Source organism: Rhipicephalus microplus, chromosome 2, assembly GCF_043290135.1.
Source record: "Rhipicephalus microplus isolate Deutch F79 chromosome 2, USDA_Rmic, whole genome shotgun sequence".
Lineage (NCBI taxonomy): Eukaryota > Metazoa > Arthropoda > Arachnida > Ixodida > Ixodidae > Rhipicephalus > Rhipicephalus microplus.
The window spans coordinates 136,518,526-136,545,666 of record NC_134701.1 but is presented as its reverse complement, the minus strand read 5'-3'; the positions used below and the strand labels follow the sequence as shown (position 1 = coordinate 136,545,666).

The 27,141-nt window shown below is 45.3% G+C and overlaps 1 protein-coding gene across 1 annotated transcript in view; it reads right to left on the bottom strand.

Moving 5' to 3' along the window:
* The window catches only part of LOC142791789 (Na(+)/citrate cotransporter-like), a 61,039-nt gene that overhangs the window by 13,529 nt on the left and 20,369 nt on the right, over positions 1-27,141 (bottom strand). Inside the window, exons 2-4 of the mRNA XM_075885547.1 lie at positions 26,336-26,434; positions 21,387-21,567; positions 1,173-1,334 (exon numbers count right to left, since the gene is read on the bottom strand). Of these exons, the coding sequence (XP_075741662.1) occupies positions 1,173-1,334; positions 21,387-21,567; positions 26,336-26,434 (442 nt within the window). The remainder of the gene's footprint in view (positions 1-1,172; positions 1,335-21,386; positions 21,568-26,335; positions 26,435-27,141) is intronic.

Sequence of the window (27,141 nt, the reverse complement as noted above, 5' to 3'; positions counted from 1 at the left end):
TGACCCATTATTTTTCCAACAATGACGGTAGTTTAGGCCTCGAATTTACATGCACCTGGGCGAGTCGGCAAACTAAATGAGTAAATGATATCCCGGCAGTAAACAAGGCAATAACAAGACGGCGCTGTGTAAACTCGACTATGCTCTAAAAAAACAGAAAGCATGAGGGACTCGTTTCGGGCAGTCTTCTTATGAAGGGGGGGGGGGGGGACGTAAGTGACTCTCTTTGAAGGGGCACGTTAAAGGGGCCCTGAAACACTTTTTCAAGTTTCACGGGAACGGCTTATCGCCTCACGAATTCAACGCCACAAAAACATTAAGAATCCTTCTAGTGCGAATGGAGTTACAAAGAGTTATGGCGTGCTGTCATTGCGTTCTCTCTTCTCTCGTCCCAACGAGAGCACTAGAAGCTAAGTAGGCAATGACGCCAGGAGCAAAAAAAAAAAAATAAAAGATACGTCACGCGTGCCTCGTGAGCTTGAGCACTTTTTTTTTTTCCTTCGAATGCGTGGCTTTTTCAGTGCGATCGCACACGCACGCGTGTACAAGTCAAAGCCTCCTGTGGCGGTCTCTGTAACAACCGAGCATGCCATGTTCAAATCAGCCAATGGCTGATATATGACATTCTGGGAGTGATTTTTGAGCGTCTTCTGTTATTTGTCGAGAGAATAGAAAGCAATTTTTAGCTGACTTTGATAAATTATTGTAAATCCTGGCTGCGGGCGTTGCTCTATTATTCGGCTAGCGTGTTTTCAGGAGCCTCTACTACCAATCGGAAGTGTTTCATGGCAGTGCTCAAGAAGTGTTCCAGGGCCCCTTTAGAGCCAATGAACAGGCTGCGACTTTACACCCCCTCCCGCCTCCCCCAAATACGCTTGCGCATATGTCTTACACCTGTCCAACCTTCTTCCGCGTGCAATGAAGTCAACTCGGTGATCAACGACGTTTATTTTATTATTGTTTGTTAAGACCTCGTTTGGACCAATCTACGAGCTGCGTCGATTGACCCTGTGATAATGTTACCCAAGCATGGCTGGAAACACTTTTATTTCTCTTAATTTCACCCAGCCACACGCGGTTCTGTGATCTGAATTTACATTTTAAAACCATACGTAGTACGCTACTGCACATTCATTAAAGGAGCTTGGTCTTTGCGACCATCAAGCGCTCACCATTGTTGCCAAGGGAGCCATGAGATTGAGTACGCTATCGTGGTTGCTCTGCATCTCGACCAGGAAGCTCTGGAGCGTGAACAGCAATGCCACGCCTAGGCCAGGGTGCAAGTCGGCAGCGGTTGACACCAGCTCAAGGCGCAAGGCACTCACCTCGCCAAGCTGAAATCGACAAAATAAACGATGAGAACGTGCTGATCGAATGTTACTGTTCTTTTTCATATAGCACTGTGGAGTATGACGTTGTTTACAAACTTGGCGGGACAGCGAAAACGTGCCTTCGATTCTCCATTGATGGGAACGAACTATAACAAGGAGATCTAGTCTACCCCGACCCACAACCGACACAGCATTAGCGTGGCCAAAACGAGAAGTGTGACGAGCACGCAGCGTTTCCTTTCACATGAGCCACGAGTGGCAGTAGCCTCGCCGATTAGCTGGTGTTCGTCGTAGTATAGTAAGTTCACTTTTGTTTGGTTGCCTTGGCAAAATTGCGTCGGCAAACTCGAAAACAGGGTACTTTATTCTTCGATCAGATCTGGATAACATATCAAACTAGTGCTCTCAACGGCTAATGTTCTTAAATCCCACTGAATGCAAGAGAATGCATTTTTTGCATCACCCTAACCCATTCCCGTCTTTCGGCTAAGTCATCGATAACGTCAACCTTGAGTGCGTAACATCTTTTAAAAAGCTCAAAACTCAGCTTACCAATAATATTTCTTGGTATACGCACGTTGAAAACATCACTAACACTGCCAACAGAACTATCGGGTACATACGCTAATTTTTTTTCAAAGCAACATGTCATTTAAAATTACTACTCTACATAATATTACATAGACCCAAGCTTGTGTACCCTTCTTCTGTTTGGGACCCTGGTGAAAACACATTAACAACTATCATTGAATGTGTTTATTATCTATCAACGAGTTTAATTACCTGAAACTATTCAAGCAAAGCTATCGTTTCAATGATGAAATTGGTACTTAAACTCACAAATTTGAAACTTCGAAGAAATATTTCTCGTTTCTGTTTTTTTTTTCAAAAGATCATAAATGAAAATAATGCACTTAAACAGGAATATATTCCGGTACCTTCAGACGTATCATCACATCTTGATCATCAGTATTCCATATTCATTCCTTTTTTGCCACACTATATTTTTATATATTTTTAGACTCCATTTCACCAAAAGCGAGTGCTGAGTCTTGGCCACTAAATCAGAAAGTGTTTTTCATTCAGCGGATGTGGTTGAGTGGAACCACCTTTTCCCCTCCGTCGTGTGCAGCGAGAACAGTTCATCATTCAAAGCTGCACTAACCGATTACGTATTCAGCCTGTCATAGCTTAAGTTCTTTGAAAAATGTATTTTACTCAATATGTTGATTTTCTAGGTTGCATTTTTTTCGCTTTTGTATACCTTTCGCCCCCCCCCCCTCTGTAATGCATTTATGTGCCCTGAGAGTAAAATAAATTGAATCAAGTGTAATGAGAGCTTCAATACGTGCAAGTGAGCCACAATATAGTGGCACCGGCCACTCCCGCCAAAAATATGGTAAGGCGTATCTGGTTCACAACTTAATTCCACTTGAAGGGTGTTCAACAAGCAGCAAGCAGTCTGACAATAAGGAGTCTGAAATTACACTTAACTAAGTTGAAGTAACAAGACACCCGCAAGCGCTGAACCAGGGTTGCCATTGATTCCGCTGAATTGCGTCAAATTAGCTACCATATAAGACACTGTTCGGCGACAAAAATTGTAGACTCGCTCCATGATGGCTTCCTGGCAAATTTAAACGTTTAAAGTAACTCAATGATTTGCCACTTTCTCAATATTCGCATATACAATACGAAGCAAACTTAACAAACACCGTTTGCTATCAAGCTGTTCTGACGTGTCAGGCGATGCATGCGCATATACGGCTCCCAACAGCCGTATTATCTTCGAGACGCCTCAAGGAAACTCATTGTGTTCCAAGATGAAGTGACAAGTTCTCGTTTTTGTTCGCCCAGTCAATGTGGCTCACAACTTTAGTAGATTGACAATGAATTCAGTGGTACTAAACGTTCATTCTAACCCTCGATGTATTCTCTGTACATTTCACTGCAGCCATATTGTGGCACCGCACAGTTGTACTCACGTGAAGGGCTCTTACTAGTGTGGCGCCTTCATCATCGTAACTCAGCATCATCATCTCTTACCAGTCACAGCGCTCCTCCTCTCGCGCCGCTCGTGCTCGGAGTTGGAGGCGCGTGCTACAAGAGAACAAGCTCTTGTGCCTGGCGACGATAGTCGGTTACAGCCAAGACGGTTTAAAGAAATTGCTCGAGTGGAAGTTATCGCTCATGAGTGAAGCCATACCCGCTGTAAGATGGCGACTACGGCAGTCATCTTACTAGGGGCTTGATGAGCTGTCGGCATTTGGCAATCGAGAAGGAGTGCTTTCTCGCACGCCAAGCGAGTTTAACGTGCCAACGTTTTCTGTTCACATAGTGCTTAAAGTACCTCTTTCTATTACTAATTTTCTTCAATAAGCCTCAAATTCACGGCAAATTTTATTGAAAATTTAAACACGAATACTCGTCTCCTTGGTTTTTTTATAAGAAACAACATTATGTTATTTTTATTATTAACGTAGCTTTAGACTAACAGGTCAAAGCCACTTGATGTCTAAATGGGCCCCACCAGAAAAGAGCGCGTTTCTGAGATTTTTGGAGGGCAAAAACTGGTTAACTATTGCTGGCAAAGCATTGAGGGAGCTTCCACTGCAGAAACTTTTCTTAGCCTCATTGATTTACCTAATAACAAATACACGCTCCACCCCAGTTCTGTTGCACGCTTGTCATTCATCTGTGCAACAGAGTAATGATTGGCGATGTTCATTCTAACCATAAGCACGTTGTCGCTGGCAATGCAGATGCTACACATATAAGTCAAAGGTTCGTCATTCTTTGTTGACACGCTATGTTTGGCAAATCAAAAATTAGTGACATAAACATGAGCCTGTACGGGCAAGTAATATGCGCGAAGACCACGAAATTTCCTTGATGTAACGTAAATAACCGATTGTAATGCGGTGGGTCTTGCAGTTCGATGTCTCGGAACGGCTTTCAGCTCTCCCATAGTAGAGTACTAAGTACTCTAATTTGTTAACAACTTTTTTAAACACACGCATTTAGAAGTTATTGCGGTATGACTCAATTTTACTGCCCAAGGACAACTTTATGCTCTCGAATAGTAGAGTACCCAGTACTCAATGCCTTCACAACTTTTTCTAAACACACATTTATGCAAATTCAGACTAGGTGGGACGGTGACCACCGTTGGCGGAGCTAACAGTTACTCTTAGGTTTTCACCAACTATAGGAAGCAGGCAGCTGTCACCGCTTCGCTATGAGCTTCAAGAATAAAGTGGCGAAGTCCGACACGTCCAACTGCCACTGCCTATAATTAGCGGCCCGAAAAACGCGAACGCGCATTCGACGAGTCACCGACTGCCAAGTTTCCACAACTCTGCCGGCCAGTACAGCTGTTCAGCCCAGCCTACTTCAAATTTGATTTATGCAGCTCGACGCCGTTCTCGCGGTGAATCTCATCACGGACCAGCCGCTCATGCACGCCATCTTGCTCGACGCACTGCCTGTCGAGCTTCGTGATCTCGCTGTGACATCAAGCTCCACAGCGCAGCCACTCTGCTCTACTTTGCGGTGTTGGCCTGCTACGGCCTCATTTACCACCCGCTTCCGGGTGCCCTTGACATGACGGTTTCCCTCGAATAGCGAGCAGTACCACCCGGCCCACAGCGCTGGCTTTTCCATAACTTTACTCTCCCGACTACGGTCCATCCAACCTCACGTCCAGACACCAGCGGCACAATTTCCACGCCCAACCCCCCCCCCCCCGACGAAATTCGAGACGTTTGCGCCACATTCAACGCGTCAGCCATGAAGTGCGTTTTTTGAAGTCCTATAGCCCTTCAGGCACGCTCGCCATCCACACGTCTTCTCCGACTTCCACGGTTCATGACTCTTCGGACGGGCCACACTTCATACGACGGATACATCGCTGCAAGCCCCGGAATCTGCCACGCCTACGGGCATCGTCACGCACGCTATTCGTCCCCCGGTCGCGGAGGTTTCACCATCGACGATCTCTGAAGCCAACTTTCTACCGAACCCAATGCACTGCGAGTCCTGCCTGCAGCGACCAGCCTCGCCCCCAGTCCCCCGTAGAGGAAGTTAAAATCCCCAGCCATCAGCAGCCAAACTTTTGAGATGCTGTGGCTATGACCAGTGCTCCTGAAAAAGACCTGCCTAGTCCGCCAAGGGCACAACAGACTGCGCATGCCACGCCTGCATTAGAGGCAGCTATCAGTCATACCAACCTGCCCACGAGGCCTTGTGCGTCGACTACTGAAGACGCTTCCCCAAGGCAAGGTGCGCCTACCGAGCCTCCGAGTAAGACGGCGTTGACCGCGCACAACACGCCGGGTCAGCCAGGTTTAAAACTACCCTGCATGCTACAACAGGCACGCAAGTTGTCAATGAGCATGCGTCCTGGCGTGCGGGCTGCACGTCATCGGACTCCGAAGGGAATTCCACAACCGACTGTACGCGTCATGGCAGCAGCAAGCACAGGACCGAGTTGACTGGCGGAACATGGGGAAACCTTCGTTCCGCATGGATGTAGTCAGGCTGATAATGATGACGATGACCAGGAGCTTTCAAACGCCGGACTCCAGACACTCTGTCTTGTCAATAGACCAGATTACCATATACCCTGTCCTCCTGATATGCCCCTAAACTCGTATGCCTGCCCTCGATACCGGAACCCGGCGGAATGGCAAACCCCTGACGACAGGCTCGTTTGCTTCTGTTGGGGACGTGTCAGCCATATTTATTACTACTGCCGTCATCCCTGGAACTCGCAGCGTTGGTACGACTATTCTAACAATAAGCGTTCTCCTGAGGCTGTTAGTTCTCGAGTGCCCACCCACGAAGATGAAGCTGCTACATCATCGAAACCCCCATGACTGCACCGCTCTCCTTCGCCGTCAAGTCACCTGTCTCACTCTCAACGTCTTGGTTTTCCTTCCCCTCCTCCTCCCACCGTTTCTCAGAAGACTAATGTGCGCAGCTCCAAGAGGTGAGCCTGCCGTGTCAACCTAACGAAATTCCTCTGCTCACACTACCTAAACACAACAACCTCATCGAAGTACATGTCGACGGTGCACCTGTCATAGCATGCACTTGTCGACAGCTGTGCTCACATGTTAATCATGAATTCGAGCCCCCGTACACGTCTACGAAAGGTTCTCACTCCAGCTTCGATCGCTGTACTCCGCGTAGTCAATTGCGTGACTGCCGTTGTCAGAGGGGTGTTTACTGCTCGGGTCACTGTTGCCAGACGCCATACTTCTGTTTTCTTTGATGTATTGGAGCAGTGCCCACATTAACTCATCTTAGGACTTGATTTTCTACCCTCCTATTCAGCTCTCATCGACCGTGCTACGGGCGTCGTCGAACTCGCCCTACCATTTGCGGTTGAGCCTAGTGATTCTAAACTGTGTACGCTACATTCCGCCGATTACGTTCGAGTCCCCTCTCTAGCCGTTATGTATGCATTCATGTAGTTATCAATTATTAGCTCGCCCAGCGTTCAGCACCCATTATGTATATTGTGGTCTCTCCTGATCCACCCGTGAGTGCTGGTGGTTACGTCGTGCCACCCAACATTGCCATCCTCTGCTCGCAAAATGTCACGCTACCGTACATGGTCAACAGTATAAAGTACAATACCGCATGTCTCCCTCTCATCGATTTTGGACAATACTCACAAGTTTTACCCCAGGGTATCCCCCTTGCGTCCCTTGTCCCGGCCTGCGACTACTATACTTTCGTCTTGACAGGAATAAGTCATCAGCCACGAGTTCAGATTTGGGTCAAACTACCTTCGAAGGCACGACAAAAATGATCGCATCAGACCTCCCGGCTGAACATGTGCATACTCTTCATGCCATTCTGGCTTCATGCCAAGACATTTTTAGCCTTAATGACCAACCACTGGGCCAGACAACCATTTTGAAGCTTCGCATAAACACCGGTGATGCTAATCCGATACACAGGCAACGCTATCGTATTTTTTCTACTTAGCGTCAAATCATACAAAAAAGTAAAAAAATGCTTATCCGGGACATCATAGAACCTTCTTCAAGCCCTTGAGCTTCCCCTGGCGTGCTCGTCAGAAAGGAGGACCACTATTGGCTTTTTTGTGTAGAATACCTAAACCTCCACAAGGTTAGAAAAAAAAAAATACGTGTAATCCAAACCGCGTATAGGTGATGTCCTTTACTGTGTCAGTGGTGCTAAGTATTCTTCTTCAATAGACCTTGGTTCGGGGTACTGGGAGATTGCACTTGATGACACGGACCGTGAAATAACCGCATTTATTACACCTAATGGCTTTTTTCTGTAATTGATGCCATTCGGGTTATACAACACTCCAGCTACATTCGAACGAATGATGGACGCTCTACTGCATTTCGCTCTACTGCATGGTTTCAAGTGGTCAATATGTTTATGCTACCTTGATGACGTCATTGTCTTTTCACCTACTTTTGCAACGCACCTCGAGCGCCTCTCGACATTTCTTTGTTTTTCAAAAGGCAGGCCTTAGACTCAATTTGTGGAAGTGTCATTGCGGCCGTTGGCAGCTTACTGTCGTCGGACATCTTGTCGATTCTTCAGGTATTTGTCCCACTCCTGACAAAGTGCGTGCAGTAAAAGATTTTCTTATGCCAACCAGTGCGAATGACGTTCAAAGCTTTGTAGACCTCCGCTCCTGATTCGAAGATTTGTGCGCAATTTCGTCGACATTGCACGCCCTCTAACAAACCTACTGAAGAAGAATGGGAATTTTGTCTGGTGTCCTGAAGAAGCCAGTGCATTTGTTGAACTGACTATGCACCTCACGTCACCGCCGATTCTTGGCCGCTTCGATATATCCGCTCCAACAGAAGCGCAAACCGACGCCAGCGGCCATGACATTGGCGCTGTTTTGGTACAGCAACAGCATGGTAGTTCCTGCGTCATTGCATATGCTAGCCGTCTTCTTTCACCAGTGGAGCGCTATTATATTGCCCATATTTGCATGGATGGTAATTCCCTGTTGTAATGTACCACAACGCTTTATGCTGGCTGTCATTGTTGAAAGGCGGTACCGGACGGCTCGGACGGTGGGCCTTGCGGCTAAAGGAATACTCATTCACCATCGTCTATAGAATGAGATGCCAACACGAGGACGCTGATTGCTTGTGCAGTGAGAGGCCGCTATGTACAGCTCGGCGCCCGACGTCCAGGACCAGATCTTAGATTGGGCCAAGAGGGTAGCGAAAACATACGCTGAGTAGGCTCCTCTGACAATCCACCACCGCACCTTTCCCTCTTGGGATAAATAAAGCTTTTTAGGGGCGAAGCTCCTAATACCGGCCCCCGTTCGTCCCTCATAACCGTTGTAGTGTGTAACAAGTATAACATTTTGACCTCCAAGGTGATGCCGGCGAGAGATTTCTTCTGTGCGTTGTTGAACAATAAAAAATAGTGCTCAATGTACATGGCAATGGCTGCAAATGGGGAATGAGAGACAGGAGCATTCGGCTTTTAGTTAACGCGCATGCTGTGATCCCCATTGGCAGCCATTGGCATGTGCATTGAGCACTATTGGTCAAGAAAGGGTTGCTACGTTATACTCGCTGGTTGTAACCTCCTTAGTTTTAGAAAGGTTTAGCAACCATTGCGCTGCGGTGCCATGAATACAATGAACTAGTATATACTATGAACTCGAGGTGGTCAATGGTGGGAAGTAGATACGAAGCGCAAACTGTAAGAAAGTAAAAGCCGAATTCTCCTGGCTCTCATTTCCCATTACCAGCCATTGGCATGTAAATTGAGCACTATCTGAAAGGAAAAGGTTGCTACGTTATACTCGCTGGGCGCAACCTCCTTGGTTTTAGAAAAGTTTAGCGAGTGTTGGGCCGCAGTGGCATGAATACAGTGAACTAGTATATACCATGAACTCGAGGTGGTTAAAGGTGGGAAGTAGACCCGAAGCGCCAGCCGTAAGAAGGTGTGCGTGTGCTACCTCTAATTTAGTCCTTGGAATAGCCGCTGGATGGCACTGCTTCTATATGGGGAATATATGATGAAAAGATGCGAGATGGTGGTACTTGGAATGTTGAATAGATGGACGAACGGACACATGGACAGATGCATGGATGGACTCATGAACGGATGCAGGGGCGGATGCATGGACGGACGCAAAGACGGACGCACGAAAAGACGCACGCACGGATGGGTGGATGGACGCATGGACGGTCACACAGACGGACGCATTGACGGATGGAAGCAAGAACGAATGGACGGACGAATGCTTCGCCCTACTCTCCATCATTCACTCCGTGGATATGCTGCCAATTTTTTCCTCCTCCTCCTTGTCACCGAGTACCTCCACTAGATCTTCTTGAGAGAGGCGAGTCTACGTGCGTGTTGACGCTTTCAGCGTTGGCAAACATCAGAGATGAGCAACGCCGGGATTCTCACTTAAGAGAGGTCATGAACCGACTGAGTAAACCCACTGCACCTCCATTGATACGTATGTTTGTGCTCCATGATGGTGTTCCATACTGTTACAACATGCATCCTGATGGTTCTGACTTGCTGCTGGTCATACCTGCACATATGCGTCAGACTGTTATCGCGCAGTTGCATCACATTCCTACTGCTGGTCATCTGGGCGTCTCAAGGACGGACGACAGCGTTTGACGCCGCTTCTTTTGGCCCGGTATTTACCGCTCTGTTCGTTGTTACCTAACTTCGTGCAAATGGTGTCAGCAACGCAAAACACCGGCCACCCTTCCAGCAGAACACCTTCAACCCATAGATATACCATCTCAACCATTTCACTGAGTTGGTCTTGACCTCCTCGGGTCTTTTCCTCTCGCCATCCGCGGAAACAAGAGTATAGCTGTTGCTACCGACTCCACGACTCGGTATGCGGTCACACGGGCTATCCTTACCAGTTGTGCAACCGACGTCACCGACTTTCTCTTCGAGGACGTAATACTTCGCCATGGCACATCTCGACAGCTCATTAAAGACTGGCGTCGATACTTTCTATCACAGGTAGTCCAAGACATCTTGCTCTCTTGCGCTACGAAACACGAATTCAGCACTGTGTATTACCCGCAGACCAACAGCATAACGGAGTGCTTGAACATAACGGCGGACATGGTCACCATGTATGTTTCGCCAGATCATTGCGACTAGGACGAAGCTTTGGCGTTCGTAACGTTTGCGTACAATACGTCTCGACATGACTCTACAGGTTCCTCTGTATTTTTTTCTTGTATGGACGACAACTCATGCCGCCTTTCCACACCCTCCTTCCGCCCGTTCTTGATACGACATTACAAATTCACACTTCACTCGTGATGATATCGCTAGATCTGAGGCGGCACACCGAGTTTCCCGCTTTCGACCTGACATTTCTAAAAAAAAATTGGCCCCGAATGTGCATGTTAGACTTACTATGTCGTCGAAAGAATTTAGTCTTGCATCTGGAGAGAGTGAACAAAACGTTTATTTAATGTTCTGTGCAGTAAAATTGGTGAATGGTATTCTGAGGTGCTGAGTTAGTGCCTCAAGCGTGTAGCGGAGGCGAACGAGCGCATCGAGGCACATTAGACACGAGCGCCTTGTGGCAGTTCGAAAACGAAGGAAGGCGTGTGCGCCCGTGGAGAAAGATGCGCGCTTGTCTCAGAGGTGATAAGGTGTAGAACGCAAAGTGACGGACAGGTGTCACCACCTTGTCGTCTTACCAAGCGTTAGAAGCAATTACATTTTTGAGCATCGCGTTGCAGTGTCAGCGCAGGGTGATAAACACTACGGTCCTTGGAATTAGTTGTGTGGGCCCTCTCTAGTATAAAGACACACATACAAAACATCGACGTGTTGTTATGGTGCCTCAAATATACGCAATAATTGCTTTTTAATTGACAATCGCACAAGTATAAACACTGAATCTTGAGCAATATTGGCGGGAGCTGCGGATGGGGCTGGCCGTTTGATGCCGTTTGAGGTATCGGTAAGAGCGGATAAACAGACAAATCTATAGACAGACAGACAGACCAAAATGTTTCTGCCGAAGGTCCCCAAGAAAGACAATTGTCTTTAAAACAAGGACAAATCTACGACATTCGCCACCGGGATGTCCAATTCGATCCTGGTGACATGTTCCTTCTTTGGGCATCATCACGGCGAGTTGGTCCTTCCGAGAAGTTGACTTCTCCATACTATGATCCCTACCGACTCTTGCGCCAAGCCGCCGACGTCACGTACCTAGTCCAACCTCTGAAGACCACCACAGCACGATCATCTGACATCGTTCACGTCACGCGGCTAAAGCCATTCCACTCCAACCAGTCAAGCACCGGGTCGGTGCCTTTGCCGCTGGGGGTGAGGCTACGAAGTGCTGTCGGAGTTTAATAAGGACACAGAAAATAGAAAGACGATGCTCGCTGATATCCCCGTGGATTTGGCTCTGCCTTGTATGTCTGGTGTTAGGTGTTGTAGGTATACTCTGCGGTACTTTCTCACCCCGTTTCAACATCAATCAAATAATCAATATCAGTCAGTTAACTTCGCCATTCATTTATGTCACGTAATACTAAATTTGGTATATCTGAAGCTAGCGAAACGGCCGCGAGCGCATCCTGAGCGTGGCATCTAGTCCTGGTCTTAGATGACACGCATGTCATGATTATCGCATGCCATGATTATCGTGGTAATACTAAAACTGTATTCGTTAAACTTGCACCCGTATGTACTTACCTGGATAAAGGAATTCCTCATTAACCGCATGCAATCAGTGTTTACAAATGACAGTTTATCTGTCCCTCTTCCGGTAACATCGGATGTACCACAGAACTCTCTCCTTGGCCCTCTTTTATTTCTAATTTACAATAACGACCTTTCGTTGCACGTATCTTCAAATTGCCGCATGTTTGCTGACGACTGTGTCATTTATCGTACCGTCACTAACCCTTCTGACCAAATATTTTTACAAGGAGACCTCAACCATATCCTACAATTGTGTGTTGACTGGCTTATGACATTAAACCCTACTAAATGCAAATTAATCTCACTCGCCATGTAAACCCTCTTCGCTTTTCTTATAATATAGCTAACGTCCCTGTCGAATTAGTAACCGCTTACAAATACCTTGGAGTCAGCCTATCCTACAATTTGTCATGGAACGCTCACATTATTAAAATCGTATCAACATTTCACAGAACCCTGGGCTTCTTAAAAAGGAACTTACGCAGCGCTCTGAGCCATGTAAAACTACTTGCTTATACATCATTAGTTAGGTCTAAATAAGAATATGCATCTTCCATCTAGAACCCGCCTGAAGTTGGTCTTACAAATTCCCTTGAATTTATTCAAAATCGTGCAGCTAGATTCATTCATGCTTCATACTTATACGACATCAGTGTTTGATCCCTCAAAGCCAAGTGTAACTTATCACCTTTATCATGTGGCCGACGCATTGCAACCCTCTCACTATTTCACAAGTTTCTTCACGCTCCACTAAGTCGCTTTCCTTATATTATCCCTGCAGCTCACATATCTCGGCGCACCGGCCATGCGCTTCAAGTTTTTCGCCCACGTGCCCGTACTAAAAGATTTTCTGCTTCTTTTTTTCCCAGAGCAGCAAAAGACTGGAACAGCCTTTCCCACGATATCGCCACACTCACCCCTCTATCAAGTTTTATGCATAATATTTAAAAGTACCTTCACATTGATCATTGTGACAAAGCTATCGATTGTATGTTACCCACCCTTATGTAATGCCCTATCGGGGGTCTTTGAGAAAATAAAAATGAATGAATGAATGGTTGAATCGTGTTTATCCAGTCAAATTCCTTCGTCATCCATTCACATCATGTAATACCAAATTTGGTGTACGTGTAGCTAATAAAACATCCGCGAGCCAAACAAGAGCGCATGGCGTGTAGTCATGACTTACACACCATGCATGTGATGATTTCCACTTTAGAGCTTGTCACTTATGCTCACCGGGCAGTCATGTAATACATTATCAGTTTTACGATATGTCTTGTGAACGAAACCACCGTAAGGTCAGCAAGACCATGACTTGTATGCCATGCCATTCATTACATACATGTCGTGAATTTCATGTTATGACTGCTCACTTATGCTCGTCATGCAGTAACGTTATGCCATACAAATTTTGATTGATTGATATGTGGGGTTTAACGTCCCAAAACCACCATATGGTTATGAGAGACGCCGTAGTGGAGGGCTCCGGAAATTTCGATTACCTGGAGTTCTTTAACGTGCCCCCAAATCTGAGTACACGGGCCTACAACATTTCCGCCTCCATCGGAAATGCAGCCACAGCAGCCGGGATTCGAACCCACGACCTCCGGGTCAGCAGCCGAGTACCTTAGCCACTGGACCACCGTGGCGGGGCATACAAATTTTGGTATACATCCCATCATCGAAACGGACATGAGAGCTAAAAGACGTAGGTGGATGGATAGATAGATAGATAGATAGATAGATAGATAGATAGATAGATAGATAGATAGATAGATAGATAGATAGATAGATAGATAGATAGATAGATAGATAGATAGATAGATAGACAGACAGACAGACAGACAGAAGACAGACAGACAGACAGACAGACAGACAGACAGACAGATAGATAGATAGATAGATAGATAGATAGATAGATAGATAGATAGATAGATAAATAGATAGATAGATAGATAGATAGATAGATAGATAGATAGAGAGATAGATAGATAGATAGATAGATAGATAGATAGATAGATAGATAGATAGATAGATAGATAGATAGATAGATAGATAGATAGATAGATAGATAGATAGATAGATAGATAGATAGATAGATAGATAGATTAGATAGATAGATAGATAGATAGATAGGCACGCTCAAAGTCCCCGAAGTTCAGTTCGCTAAGAAATAAAAAAAATTGCAGATCCCCCATACAGTCCTAATCCATGACGTCCGAAGCATGAACGAGGATGGTTGATATGCCACTTATAAGCCACAACGCATCGAGGCGGGCGTAAATCATGCCGTACATGACTTCCATGATATGAATATCGTATTAGCGCCTGGTATTTGTGATCGTCATCCATGCATGTCTCGTGGCGGTTTGGGGTAGTTGGTATGACATGCTGATAGTTACAGCACGAAAACAGAATGACGACAAAGAGACAAGAAGGAGACGGTCGAAGTCGCTGAAGTTCGCTAATAAATGCTTCGCATTTAAGAAGCGCTCGTCTTCTTCTTGTCTCTTTGTCGTCGTTCTGTTCTCGCGCTATAACTATCACCAAATTTGGCATATGTTAGCTCGTTAACGTCCGCGAGTGCACTACGAGCTTAGCAAGTAGTCATGTTTTACATGACACACATGTCATGATTAGCATGTTTGGACGTGTTATTCACCTTCGTCATTCGTTCACGTCACGTAATACCAAACTTGGTATATGTGAAGCTAGGAAATGGCAACGAGTGCATCATGAGCACAGCCTGTAGTCATGTTTTTACATGACACACATGCCATGATTATTATGGTCACACCAGTTGTCTACCTTCGTCATCCATTCACGTCACCTAAAATTAAATTTTTTATATGTGAAGGTAGGGAAACAACTGCGAGCGCCCCATGAGTGTTGTCATTAGTTACATAGCATGCATGTCATGATTGCCACGTTGGGGCCTATCACTTGTTTGCCATGCAATCATGTCATACCATACCAGTCTTGCAATATGTTATGGGAACAAAACCACCGCAAAGCAGCGAGACCATAACATGTAAATTAGGACATCCATGACATGCAATAACATTCATACATGTCATGATTTTCATGTTATGACTTGTCACTTATGCTTGTTATACACTCATGTTATGCCATAGAAAGTTTGGTGTAAATCCCAATAATGAAACTGCCAGGAGAGCTAAAAGTCCTAGGTGGCTAGATAGACAGATACGTTCTTAGTCGTGGAAGTTTGCTAAGAAATGCTTCCTATTTAAAGAGGTTTAACATTAGAGTAGCTTGAATCGTAATTGTGGCCCATTTAAAAGACAAATAGGCACAAACCCTTTATATAAATCGACGACTTCAGCGTAGAGATAAGGACATTTTCATCGACTATTTATGCTACTTTATATCAATCCATCTACATTATGTGACACGACGCTCGCGTAACATATGTGAGATACAAAGAAAGCTTCAATGGTAAACTAATATAACTCATAATTGTGGCGGACCAATGTAAAACACCTACGAGGCCACACCCTTCCCTATAGTCAGCGACTTCAACATGAACATGGACCTTAGGACCTACCCTCACCCACTTGTCAACATTGACTTCATGGATGGATGGAGAAAACTTTATTTTGTATCCGGTGTGTTAGTGGGTTGAGCTCCCACCTAGGTGTTGGCTGGAAGGTGTTGCCTCCTAGCGGCTTCCTCGGCCAGCTGGATCGCCCATAGCTGATCATCCAGGGCTGAATTGAGCAGCACGCCCAGCCAATGCGCGTGGAGGCGTTCGGTGGAGGCCACATTCTCATTACTGTGTTTTAATCCCTGGCGTTCTCAAAGTATACGTTCTAAGGAAGATCGTGTCTGACAATCTTTGCATTTAGTGGTCACCTTGATCTCTGCATATATAACATGTAGTAGCACTGGATCCCTATAGGATGTGGTTTGTAATTGTCGCTATTCGACAGACTGTGCCCTGTTGAGTTTATGGTGAGGAAAGGGAAAACGCGCCTCTGTAATTTATAATGTTTGGTAATTTTATTGAATATCAATTGTCATTCGGTCCTCCCACTCACACACATATGGAAACGGGCCTTTTCCAGGTAGGTGGTCTGTGCATGCGCGCCGGCCTCGAGGAGGCACGCGCATGGCCCACGCCGTGATTTTCAGTGGAGAAAACGGGATGACACGTGTGTACCAAGCGACATCTGGTGCCGCAAACATTAAAATGTTATCCTCGAAGAGAGGGGCGAACGTAGGCTTCAAAGAGGGCCTACCGGCATGTGGAAGGCAATTTCGGAGCCGAAGAGCCACCAGATTGATTTCGGTGATCTCCACTTGGGGTGCTGTTCGTGCTAGGAAAAGGCCCATTCTAACAAGGGATCAACATTTTACTTAGGAAAAGCATCGATTTTTAAATGTGGAGCATTTGTTTGTCGCATGATGTGACGCTTCGCGTGTCAGCGTTGCCCACACCATCACTGGGCATGTTCGCACTTCACGTATAGTGCCACATGCTTGCGTCTTGTGCCAGCTATTTGCTCCCTCCCCGTCTGTCGCCTTGGAAGGCCGACGAAGGCAGCGTCTGCTGTTCAAAACTGACTTCTCGAGCTGCACAAGAGTTTATTGAACACCACATACATGTATTACTGGATCGCACATCAGCGTCCCATCATCAAGAAGGTTTAGAAAAAATTGGCAGCATATGCACGGAGTGAATGATGGAGAGTGGGGCGAAGCATTCGTCCGTCCATTCGTTCTTGCTTCCGTCCGTCCATGCGTCCGTTTGTGTGACCGTCCATGTATCCATCCGCCCGTCCGTGCGTGCGTCTGTTCGTGCGTCTGTCCCTGTGTTCGTCCAGCATCCGCCCCTGCGTCCATTCACGTGTACATTCGCGCATCTGTCTATGTGTCCGTTCGTCCATCTGTTCAACACTCAAAGTACCACCATCTCGCATCTTTTCATTATATATTCCCCATGTAGAAGCACCGCTACCGAGCGGACATTCAAATGACTAAACGAGAGGTGGTACACGCACACTTTCTTACGGCTTGTGCTTCGGGTCTACTTCCCACCTTTGACCACCTCGAGTTCAAGGTATATAATAGTTCACTGTATTCATGCCACTGCGGCCCAACGCTCGCTAAACCTTCCTGAAACCAAGGTGGTGCACCCAGCGAGTATAACGTAGCAATCCTTTTTTGTCAGATAGTGCTCAATGTACATGCCAATGGCTGCTAATGGGAAATGAGAGACAGGAGAATTCGGCTTTTACATTCTTATGGCTTGCGCTTCGTATCTACTTCCCCCCTTTAACCACCTCGACTTCATTCATGGTATATACTAGTTCATTGTATTCATGGCACTGCGGCTCAACGCTCGCTAAACCTTTCTAAAACTAAGGAGGTGCACCCAGCGAGTATAACGTAGCAACCCTTTCTTGTCAGATAGTGCTCAATGCACATGCCAATGGCTGCTAATAAGAATAACAGCGTGCGCGTGAACTAAAAGCCGAATGCTCCTGTCTCTCATTCCCCATTATCGGCCATTGGCATGTGCATTGAGCAGTATTTTTTATTGTTCAACAACGCACAAAATAAATCTCCCACCGGGACCACCTCCGAGGTCAAAATGTTATACTTGTTGCATACTACAATGGTTACGAGGGACGAACGGGTGTCGCTTTAAAGAGCTTCGCACCTAAAAATTGCTAGAGTGGAAGCTCCCGCAAAGCTTTGCCAGCAGAAGTGTAACCAACTTTTGTCATCCAAAGATATCAGAAACAGGCTATTTTCTGGTGGTGCCCACTTAGACAGCGCGTGGCTTTGATTTGATAGTCTCAATGATACGCTAATCATAAATTAGAAGATAGTTGTTTCCGATGAAGTAGTACACAGAGACAGGTATCGCTGACTTATTCTCTAATAAAATTTGCCTTAAACTTGAGGCTTACAAAATAAAACTAGTAACACAAGGACGCACTTTCAGCACTATCTGATAGATAGATAGATAGATAGATAGATAGATAGATAGATAGATAGATAGATAGATAGATAGATAGATAGATAGATAGATAGATAGATGGATAGATAGATAGATAGATAGATAGATAGATAGATAGATAGATAGATAGATAGATAGATAGATAGATAGATAGATAGATAGATAGATAGATAGATAGATAGATAGATAGATAGATAGATAGATAGATAGATAGATAGATAGATAGATAGATAGATAGATAGATAGATAGATAGATAGATAGATAGATAGATAGATACGCTCAAAGTCACCGAAGTTCGCCAAAAAATGCTTCGCATTTAAAAAGCGGTCCTTAGAATGTCCGCTGGATGGTGACACTTGTATAAGATGGATACATGATGAAAAGATGTGAGATGGTTGTACTTGGAGTGTTCAATGGAGTGAAGGATGTACGGATGGACATGCAGACATGCGGATGGACTGACAAACGCACAGACAGAGGGGCAGACGCACTGAGAGAATAATGGACGGACAGACAGACAGACAGACTGCCGCACGAACAGAAGCATGGATGGACGGATCAACAGACTGAAGAACGAACGTACGGACGGACGCATGGAGGCACGCGTGGAAGGACGGATACACGAATGGTCACACGGATGGACGGACACACGAATGGACGCACGGACGGATGCATGGACGTACGAAAGCAAGAACGAATAAGCACGGACGTACGCACGGACGGACTAACGAACGCTTCGCCCCACCAATCATCATTGACTCCGTGGATATGCTGCGAGTTTTTAAACCACCTTGGTACCCATAGAGAATTTCTTCTCTTCCTTATTACCGAGGAAAGAGCACGAGAAAAGTTTATGCTGCCTGCTACCAAATGGCAGTCTTTTTCACGTCGAAGTCTATCATAACGAGCACTTTGTTTTCGAATAGTCATAAAACAACTTCCTAAGTATAAGAAGCTACGCTTCTGATTGAAGTTACGAGTTATATTAGATACATGTGATAGCGGAATATAAGTGTATATCGTTTTATTCACAGATACTGTCGTCCCATCGTGGGACATTCAAGAGGTCGGTACAGAAGTTATTGGAAAATAGGCTTACAATTCAACGCCAGACTTTGTGAATAACAACTCAATATTTCATCGAATCAATCACTCCTCAACGCTTATGTATTTCACCGCGCCCTGGTAGTTTACTTGTTACAGGGACGGCTCTAAGCTCTCCCATAGTAGAGTACCTCATACTCTAAATCGTTACATACTTTTTATAACCCCCCCCCCCCCCGAATCAATCACTTCCCTTGTATTGTTTCTCCACCTCCTTGGGACGGCTTTAAGCTCTCCCATAGTAGAGTACCCTGTGCTCTAAATCGTTACTCTTTTTTTCTACCCCCCCCCCCTTCGAATCTCTTAGCGGGACGGCTAAGATACCACTTCACCAAGTGCTCAAAGCTAACGCCACTAAACACACGATAATGAGACATTACGGTAACTTACAATTTTCTACTTTCAGTGCGTACCAATCGCTCTGCAGGGTTAGGAATTTTTACGCTCCCTTGTTCCTTATTTCAAGATAACTGAGTCTTTTTCTTTCTTTCTTTTGCGAGGTAGCGAACAGTTTTTGACTGTTTGCCCTTCCTTTCTAATACGAATTCTGTGTGCGTATGAGCCAGCGCAAGCCACACAGCCTAATGATATTAAGGTGAAAGCCTTAGATACCCCATCAAATGCGAAAAATGATTGTTGTTGTCGGCCGTAGTGCCGCGGCATGTGCGTCATCACTAGTGACGCAAAAATCACCATCGTGCACTATATCACGATGGCATACGACGTAACAGTTAATGATAGATCGACAGAGCTTTAGCACCTCATAACGTGACATCGCATGCTCCCACCACGTGACACCGTCGCTTAGTAAAAATATTAGTGAAGGCCATGCGCAAGGCAAGGGGCTGAGATGAAGTAATCTTGAAAAGCCTCTGATTTTGACCAAGAGCTGAAAATACGCGCATCCTCGAAAACGAACGCTGAAGATCGAATTTGAGGTCAAGTACTAGAACCAGCGCTCCCCACGTTGCCAGCGCAGTTCATGTTCGAAATGATATGCGTCACGCCATCGCTATAGGTGAGCTTGCATAAGCTAGAGCAGAAAATTTAATATTGGTTTCTTCGTGCGAGCTTCTTTATAAATTTGAAGTGGTGAGAGAAAAACAAAACGCATACTGTACCAGAACAAACCATTCGCTCTGAAAAAATTAGGCGTGAGGAGCTCAGTACTACATCTGCTTCATTGGGTACGTCACACTAAGCTTTTTGGTTAGAAAGTGAACGTATGCTGCCTTTATATTACTTTAATTATGCGCCTTTACCAATTTATTCACTTAATACTCCCCTCACGGTAAGTGCCAATTACTTGCATCAATTTATTATGCAGCGGCTGCTATTAGTACGCAGGGGCTATTGCGTTACTAATATAGGTAGCAAAAAACACACTATAGACACATGTGGAATTGTTCAGTTGTTTCTGTACTTATGAAGGTCACCGTGCCTCTCAAGCGTATGGTGGTGTGTTTGGGAAAAATTATAATAAAGAAATATTTCTCTTTTTTCCACGCTAGTTAGTTGCTTGAAGCCGTAAATATTCCCCGACTTTGAACACGCAATCCCTGTGCGCTATTTTAAGTGTTTCATTCGTTGAGCAAACAAACGTGTAAACGTGCAAACTTGAAGCAGCCTCGGTGTACGATAAACAAATCTAATGCTCTTCCGAAAACTTATCCATATTTTATGTTTCGGGAGTGATGCAGTTACACATGCCAGACGCACCTTTGGGACATACAAAACCTGATAGTACTGAAGAATATGCGGCGCGACGAATCGTCAATGTTTCCTTCCTCAAGCAGTAATAATATTTATTATATTAAGGACTTCAAAGAGCACTTTCATTTGATAGGGTTTGATATATTTATATGTGGGGTTTAACGTCCCAAAAGCACCATATGATTATGAGAGACGCCGTAGTGGAGAGCTCCGGAAATCTGATGGGATTTAAAGAAAAGCAAAACCAGAGAGAGACAAGCTTGTCCGACACTTCATTCTCCTTTAAATTGGATCCTGGGCTTTGGCGCCAGGCTTCTTTGTCGATGCTGGTGTGATAACCATCACATCGCGTTACACTACCATTTTTCGTGTTTTTACTCTCTTCATAGCCAAGTGATCGGCAATTAAAACAGCACTGTGTGTAGTATTCTAGTGATGCAGATGATTATATTTTGTTTAGTGCCCTTTAACGAGTGCCCGACGACGTTAGCATAGTGTTGGCCAGTACCTTGAAGCAGAGTGTCATGGCGCATCCGGCTCCGGCCAGCAGGAACACGCCCCAGGGCATGCGAGTCTGGATCACCTCGGCCGAAAGGACACCCGCGTTCAGAGAGCCGGGGCTACGTCGCGCCGGGACCATGAAGGCAAGTGATGTCAGGCCCACCATAACCGTCTCCGAGCGAACCGAGCTGCAAGGTGACGTCGCTATGAATATTGGGAGGAGAGTGGTGAACCGCATGCGTGAAGTATGGCAGATGATGATAAAGTTTTGGGGTTTGACCGAGGAGAAATTAATGCTCACGAAAAGGCTGTTACGTCGCATTTTCTTAAAACCACGAGTGAATGCTCTTCTATTCGAGGTTCATTATTTTCCGCTTGCTTGTCCGTGCACCGCTAGTGCCGTGAACAACAAGACAAGCAAACAAGTTTGCGTCGTTCCTGGCCACCACCTCTCTCGGCGGTGTTCTGGAATTGTAGGCAGTGCCAGAAAGAGCCAACGAAGCTGCATCACCAAGCCTTTTCGGCGAAGCCATCTCAGGCTTCAAAAAAAAACGAAAGAACTGATCACGATGATATACTGAACGAAGTAAGCACTCATGTTTGAGGCCCAATACTCACTGCACACATTCGGAACCTGGCGTCGTCCGTGAAACACGACGAACACATAAAAACGTGGGTTCGCAGCGCTTACCGGCCGTCTGTGTAAACACATTTATATGGGTTCTCGTGCAGACGGCGCATAGGATGATGGCATGCCCGAAAAATCCCAGTAATTCTAGGAAATATGGTTGATTGGGCGAGTTGGTGATACATAATTGTTTTGAAACGAAAGCGCACTACTTATACGCGGACAGAAAGACAGGGACCAGCGCTTGTCTCTCTCTTTCTGTCCGCGCCTAAGTAGTGTGCTCTCGTTTGAAAACAATTCGAGGAAAACCACGTGATTTCCACAACAATTCATTGATGCTTCTGGGACAGCAGCAGCAGCCTCTCTCCTAAGCTTCGCTTTCTTCATGCGCTTCACCATGGTATGGTGCCACGCTGTCTTGGTATATATAATTGGTGCATCACACTTTTTTTAACAAAGTGTTTCATACCAGGTTTACCATGGCTTCAATGACGTATTCTCGTCATGGATACGATGCTCTAAAATAATCACTAGGTGTTCAAAGAAAGAAGGGAAAAAAATTTTCGTTGCCGGGTGTTGAACCCACGAGATCTTGCTCCGCAGTGCGAAACCACTACGCCGCAAAGCGTGCACCAAAGTTTCATAACGGCGAACTCTTTATATACACCAAATCCCGTTGGTGCTCCACAGAGCTCAGCACTTTCGGCACATTTTCGTCACCAGTAGTGAAATTGCGCGCGTTGGGCGAGTTCAAAGGTCGTCTCCACTGTGTATCCATGGAGCGTGGTCGCTCATACGCATACCCTTATCTCGTGATTACGGCGCTCCGTACGTCTTGTGCTTCCATCGAAAGTTTACTTTGAAGTAAGTGTGGTTAAAGAGAACCTGAAAGTGACTTCGCTCACTGCCACGGCCGCGTTCAGGAAAGGAGCGCGCTGCTCACACACGAACAAGTAAAGGCCTGACAATGAGCGCCCGTTGCAGCGCGGGAGCGCGTAGCTTTTCGACGCGGTGCAGCGCCTTCTCCCAACGGAGAGAGTGAATGCGCAGCTTTCTGTAGCCACTCGCCCTCTCTCTCTATTGGGAGAACACAAGGCACCACATCGAAAAGCCACGCTGTGAAACGCTGAAACAGGTGCGTGTAGTAAGGCCTTAAGAATTGTGACAGTTCGCGCTCATCTTAGATAAACGTCCTACGTTCGTTTCATGCGTCTTCCGTTGTATTATAGAGCGTTAGAGCAACGCACTTTAAGCGGACACCAATGAAGAACAATGACTAAGTTTAGATTTAGTAACTGCACTCTGAAGACTCTAACAGCATAGGTCTCCCTATCATAAGTTTATTATTTGGGAGAAAATCAAGGTTAAAGTTTCATTTTCGAATTTCGCGCCAAAAGCTCCAGGCGTTACATAAGAAGTTTCAAATTGTACCTTCCGTATTTTCGAAGCATTGGCTCGAGCTTTTTGAAACATTTTTAAACTTCGTATACAAGTCCATGCACCCAAAGACTACAATGTACTTTATTTTTATCTATTGGACGCTACGTAGGACCCAGTACTTGCCTTCAACGTTCTTTACGTCACGGCATTTGGTGCGGGAGTCCGAAGGTGGCATCGTCACCTACATTTTGGTTCTAAGCACTCCAACATTTTTGTTATCGTAAAAATACCTTCGTTGCCAACCAACAGCATGTCGATACGCTGCCCCCCTTTTTTGCTTCATCAACGGACCAATCATCATCATTATCAGCAGCAGCCTGACTACGTCCACTGCAAGACAAAGGCCTCTCCCATGTTTCGCCAGTCAACTCGGTCCTGTGCTTGCTGCTACCAATTTATACCCGCACACTTCTTTATCTCATCTGCCCACCCAACCTTCTGTCTCCCTCTAACTCACTTGCCTTCTCTGAGAATCCAGTCAGTTACCCTTTAATGACCAGCGGTTATCCTGTCTACGCGCTACATGCCCAGCCCATGTCCATTTCTTCTTCTTGATTTCGGCTATGATATCCTTAACCCCCGTTTGTTCCCTAATCTACTCTGCTCTCTTCTTGTCTTTTAAGGTTACGCCTACCATTTTTCTTTCCATTGCTCGCTGCGTCGTCTCAATTTAAGCTGACCCTCTTTGTAAGTCTCCAGGTTTCTGCTCCATAGCTAAGTAACGGCACGATAAAGCTGTTATATACTTTCCTCTTGAAGAATAGTGGCAATCTACCTGTCATGATTTGAGAGCGCTTGCCAAATGTGCTCCACCCCATTCTTATTCTTCTAGTTACTTCAATCTCGTGGTTCGGCTCCGCGGTTATCACCTGCCCTAAGTAGACATAATCTTTTACAACTTGAAGTGCACTAATACCTATCTCGAAGCGCTGCTCTCTTCGGAGGTTATTGTACATTACTTTAGTTTTCTGCAGACTAATTTTAAGACCCACCTTTCCGCTCTCCTTGTCTAATTCAGTAATCATGAATTGTAATTCGTCTCCTGAGTTACTCAGCAATGCAATGTCATCGGCGAAGCGCAGGTTACGAAGGTATTCTCCATTAAATCTCATGCCTAACTGTTCCCATTCTAAGCATCGGAAAACCTCCTGTAAGACAGCAGTGAATAATAGCAATGGGTAGATTGTATCCTCATGCCTTACACCTTTCTTGATTGGTATTCTGTTGCTTTCTTTATGAAGCAATATGGCAGCAGTTGATCCTCTGTATATTTCTTCCAGGATGTTTATATATACTTCATCAACGCCCTGATTCTGCAGTGTCTGCATGACTGCTGATATGTCTACTGAATCAAACGCCTTCTCGTATTCTATGAAGGCAATGTATAGTGGTTGGCTATATTCTGAGCATTTCTCTATTACTTGATTGATAGTGTGAGTGTGGTCGATTGTTGAGTAGCCTGTTCGAAATCCTGCTTGTTCCTTTGGTTGATTGAATTCTAATGTTTTCTTTACTCTGTTAGCAATTACCTTTCTAAACAGCTTGTATACTACGGAGAGGAAGCTGATCGGCCTGTAATTCTTCAAGTCCTTCTCATCTCCTTTCTTATGTATTAAGATGATGTTAGCTTTCTTCCAAGACTCTGGTACTCTTCCCGGCAGGAGGCACCTCGTAAACAGGGTGGCTAGTTTTTCTAACACAATCTGTCCTCCATCTTTCAGCAGATATGATGTTACCTGGTCCTGATCTGATGTTACCTGGGCCAATCGTATCCTATCACATATTTGGAGAAGATCATGATGGGGGTTTTGATATCGGGCTACCACATTGGTTACGAGCATGCATATGTTAACACAATGCACCTTTTACTGGTAACGACAGCTGTGATTAAAATAAAGAAAGGAGAATCAAGCATCGCCCTTTCAGAATGGTTGGATTTCAGTCTCTTAACATTTTGTGTGATTATGTTAATACGAAAAGGAATGACTTTCTTCTATTTCATTGTTTACTCAACCACATGCACCACTCATTACCAGTTTCCCTGTGTTAGTTCCTTCCATTGACATGTACATGTACATTGACATGTACAATGACATGTACATTGAGCACTATTTTTTATTGTTCAACAACGCACAGAAGAAGTCTCTGACCGGCACCACCTTGGAAGTCAAAATGTTATACTTGTTACATACTACGGGGGACGAACGGGTGCCGCTATAAGGAGTTTCGCCCCTAAAAGCTTTAGCGAGCGTTGGGCCGCAGTGCCATGCATACAGTGAACTAGTATATACCATGAAATCGAGGTGGTTAAAGGTGGGAAGCAGACCCGAAGCGCAAGCCGTGAGAAAGTGTGCGTGTGCCACCTCTCGTTTAGTCCTTGGAATGTCCGCTGAAGGGCGGTGCTTCTATATGGGGAATATATGATGAAAAGATGCGAGATGGTGGTACTTGGAGTGTTTAACAGATGGATGAACGGACACACAGACAGATGCTTGGATGGACGCATGAACGGACGCAGGGGCGGATGCATGGACGAACGCAGGGACGGGCGCACGAACAGACGCACGCACGGACGGGCGGATGAACGCATGGACGGTCACACAGACGGACGCGTGGACGGACGGAAGCAAGAACGAATGGATGGACGAATACTTCGGCCCACTCTTCATCATTCACTCCGTGGATATGCTGCCAATTTTTTTAGTTAGTTACTCAGTTTAATAGTTTGTTTGTCTGTTTGTTTGAAGAAGGCATTCCATTGATAATCAGTGCTAGTCTTGCTTAGCCTTTTGAGTGTTTGTCTTTCGAGTTTCTCATAACATCAGCAAGTGGTTTTTGTCCACTGCTTCATATCGTATTAACCGTATATTTGTGCATTTTTTGCTTACCTGGCATCGTCGTTGATGTTAATCCAATCTTGGCCGACGAGGGAACAGTTGACGTAGGCCGCCATCATAATTATGGCCACGGTCTCGTAAGACTTGTGCCTGTTGAAGTCAGTTAATAAGAACAGTCCGGGCAAATGGCTGGATTCAGGACAAATGTCTGATTCGGGTTCAAGTTATAATTTGGGCTAGCTATTAGCTCAAATATATATTATAACGGCACAGAACAATGATACAGAAACTCTTCTGTACATCTTTCTACGTTTTTGTCTTAATCCGTTTATTACGTATTTTTAATACGTTTTCGCTAGCAACCCTTGATTGTAAGTTTCAACCTCCTGACAACCGTGCAGAAAATAAAACACGATTTTTGTTCCGATTTTGTACACTATTATTTTGCTCTTTGCCTCGTAAGCTTCCCCCTCCTCCATCTCCGGCTTGGCATCCGGTCCCTGCTGTGTCACCATCATGTGAGCTTGGCCCTCAAAAGGTTGCCGACGACTGATATTATCAAATGAAGCATAATGATAGAACACTAAGGATTACTTGTAGAAAATGCAGCCAAATAAGGCATAGGAGGCTCATTCCGTCACATAGGACACGCACTGGTCACACCTATCAAATATTGTTTCTTTTCAGTTATTTGTATATTTCTTTAGGGATTTTTTTTCTATATTTAACGCGATAGCGTTAAAGTGCTTCTTTCGCGGAAGTTCCGGCGTCGATGTCAGCGTCAAAAGCACCGTCGTTTGTTCTGAATAAAAAATCGAGAAATATGCAAATAAAATAAATAATGAAAATTTCTGGGC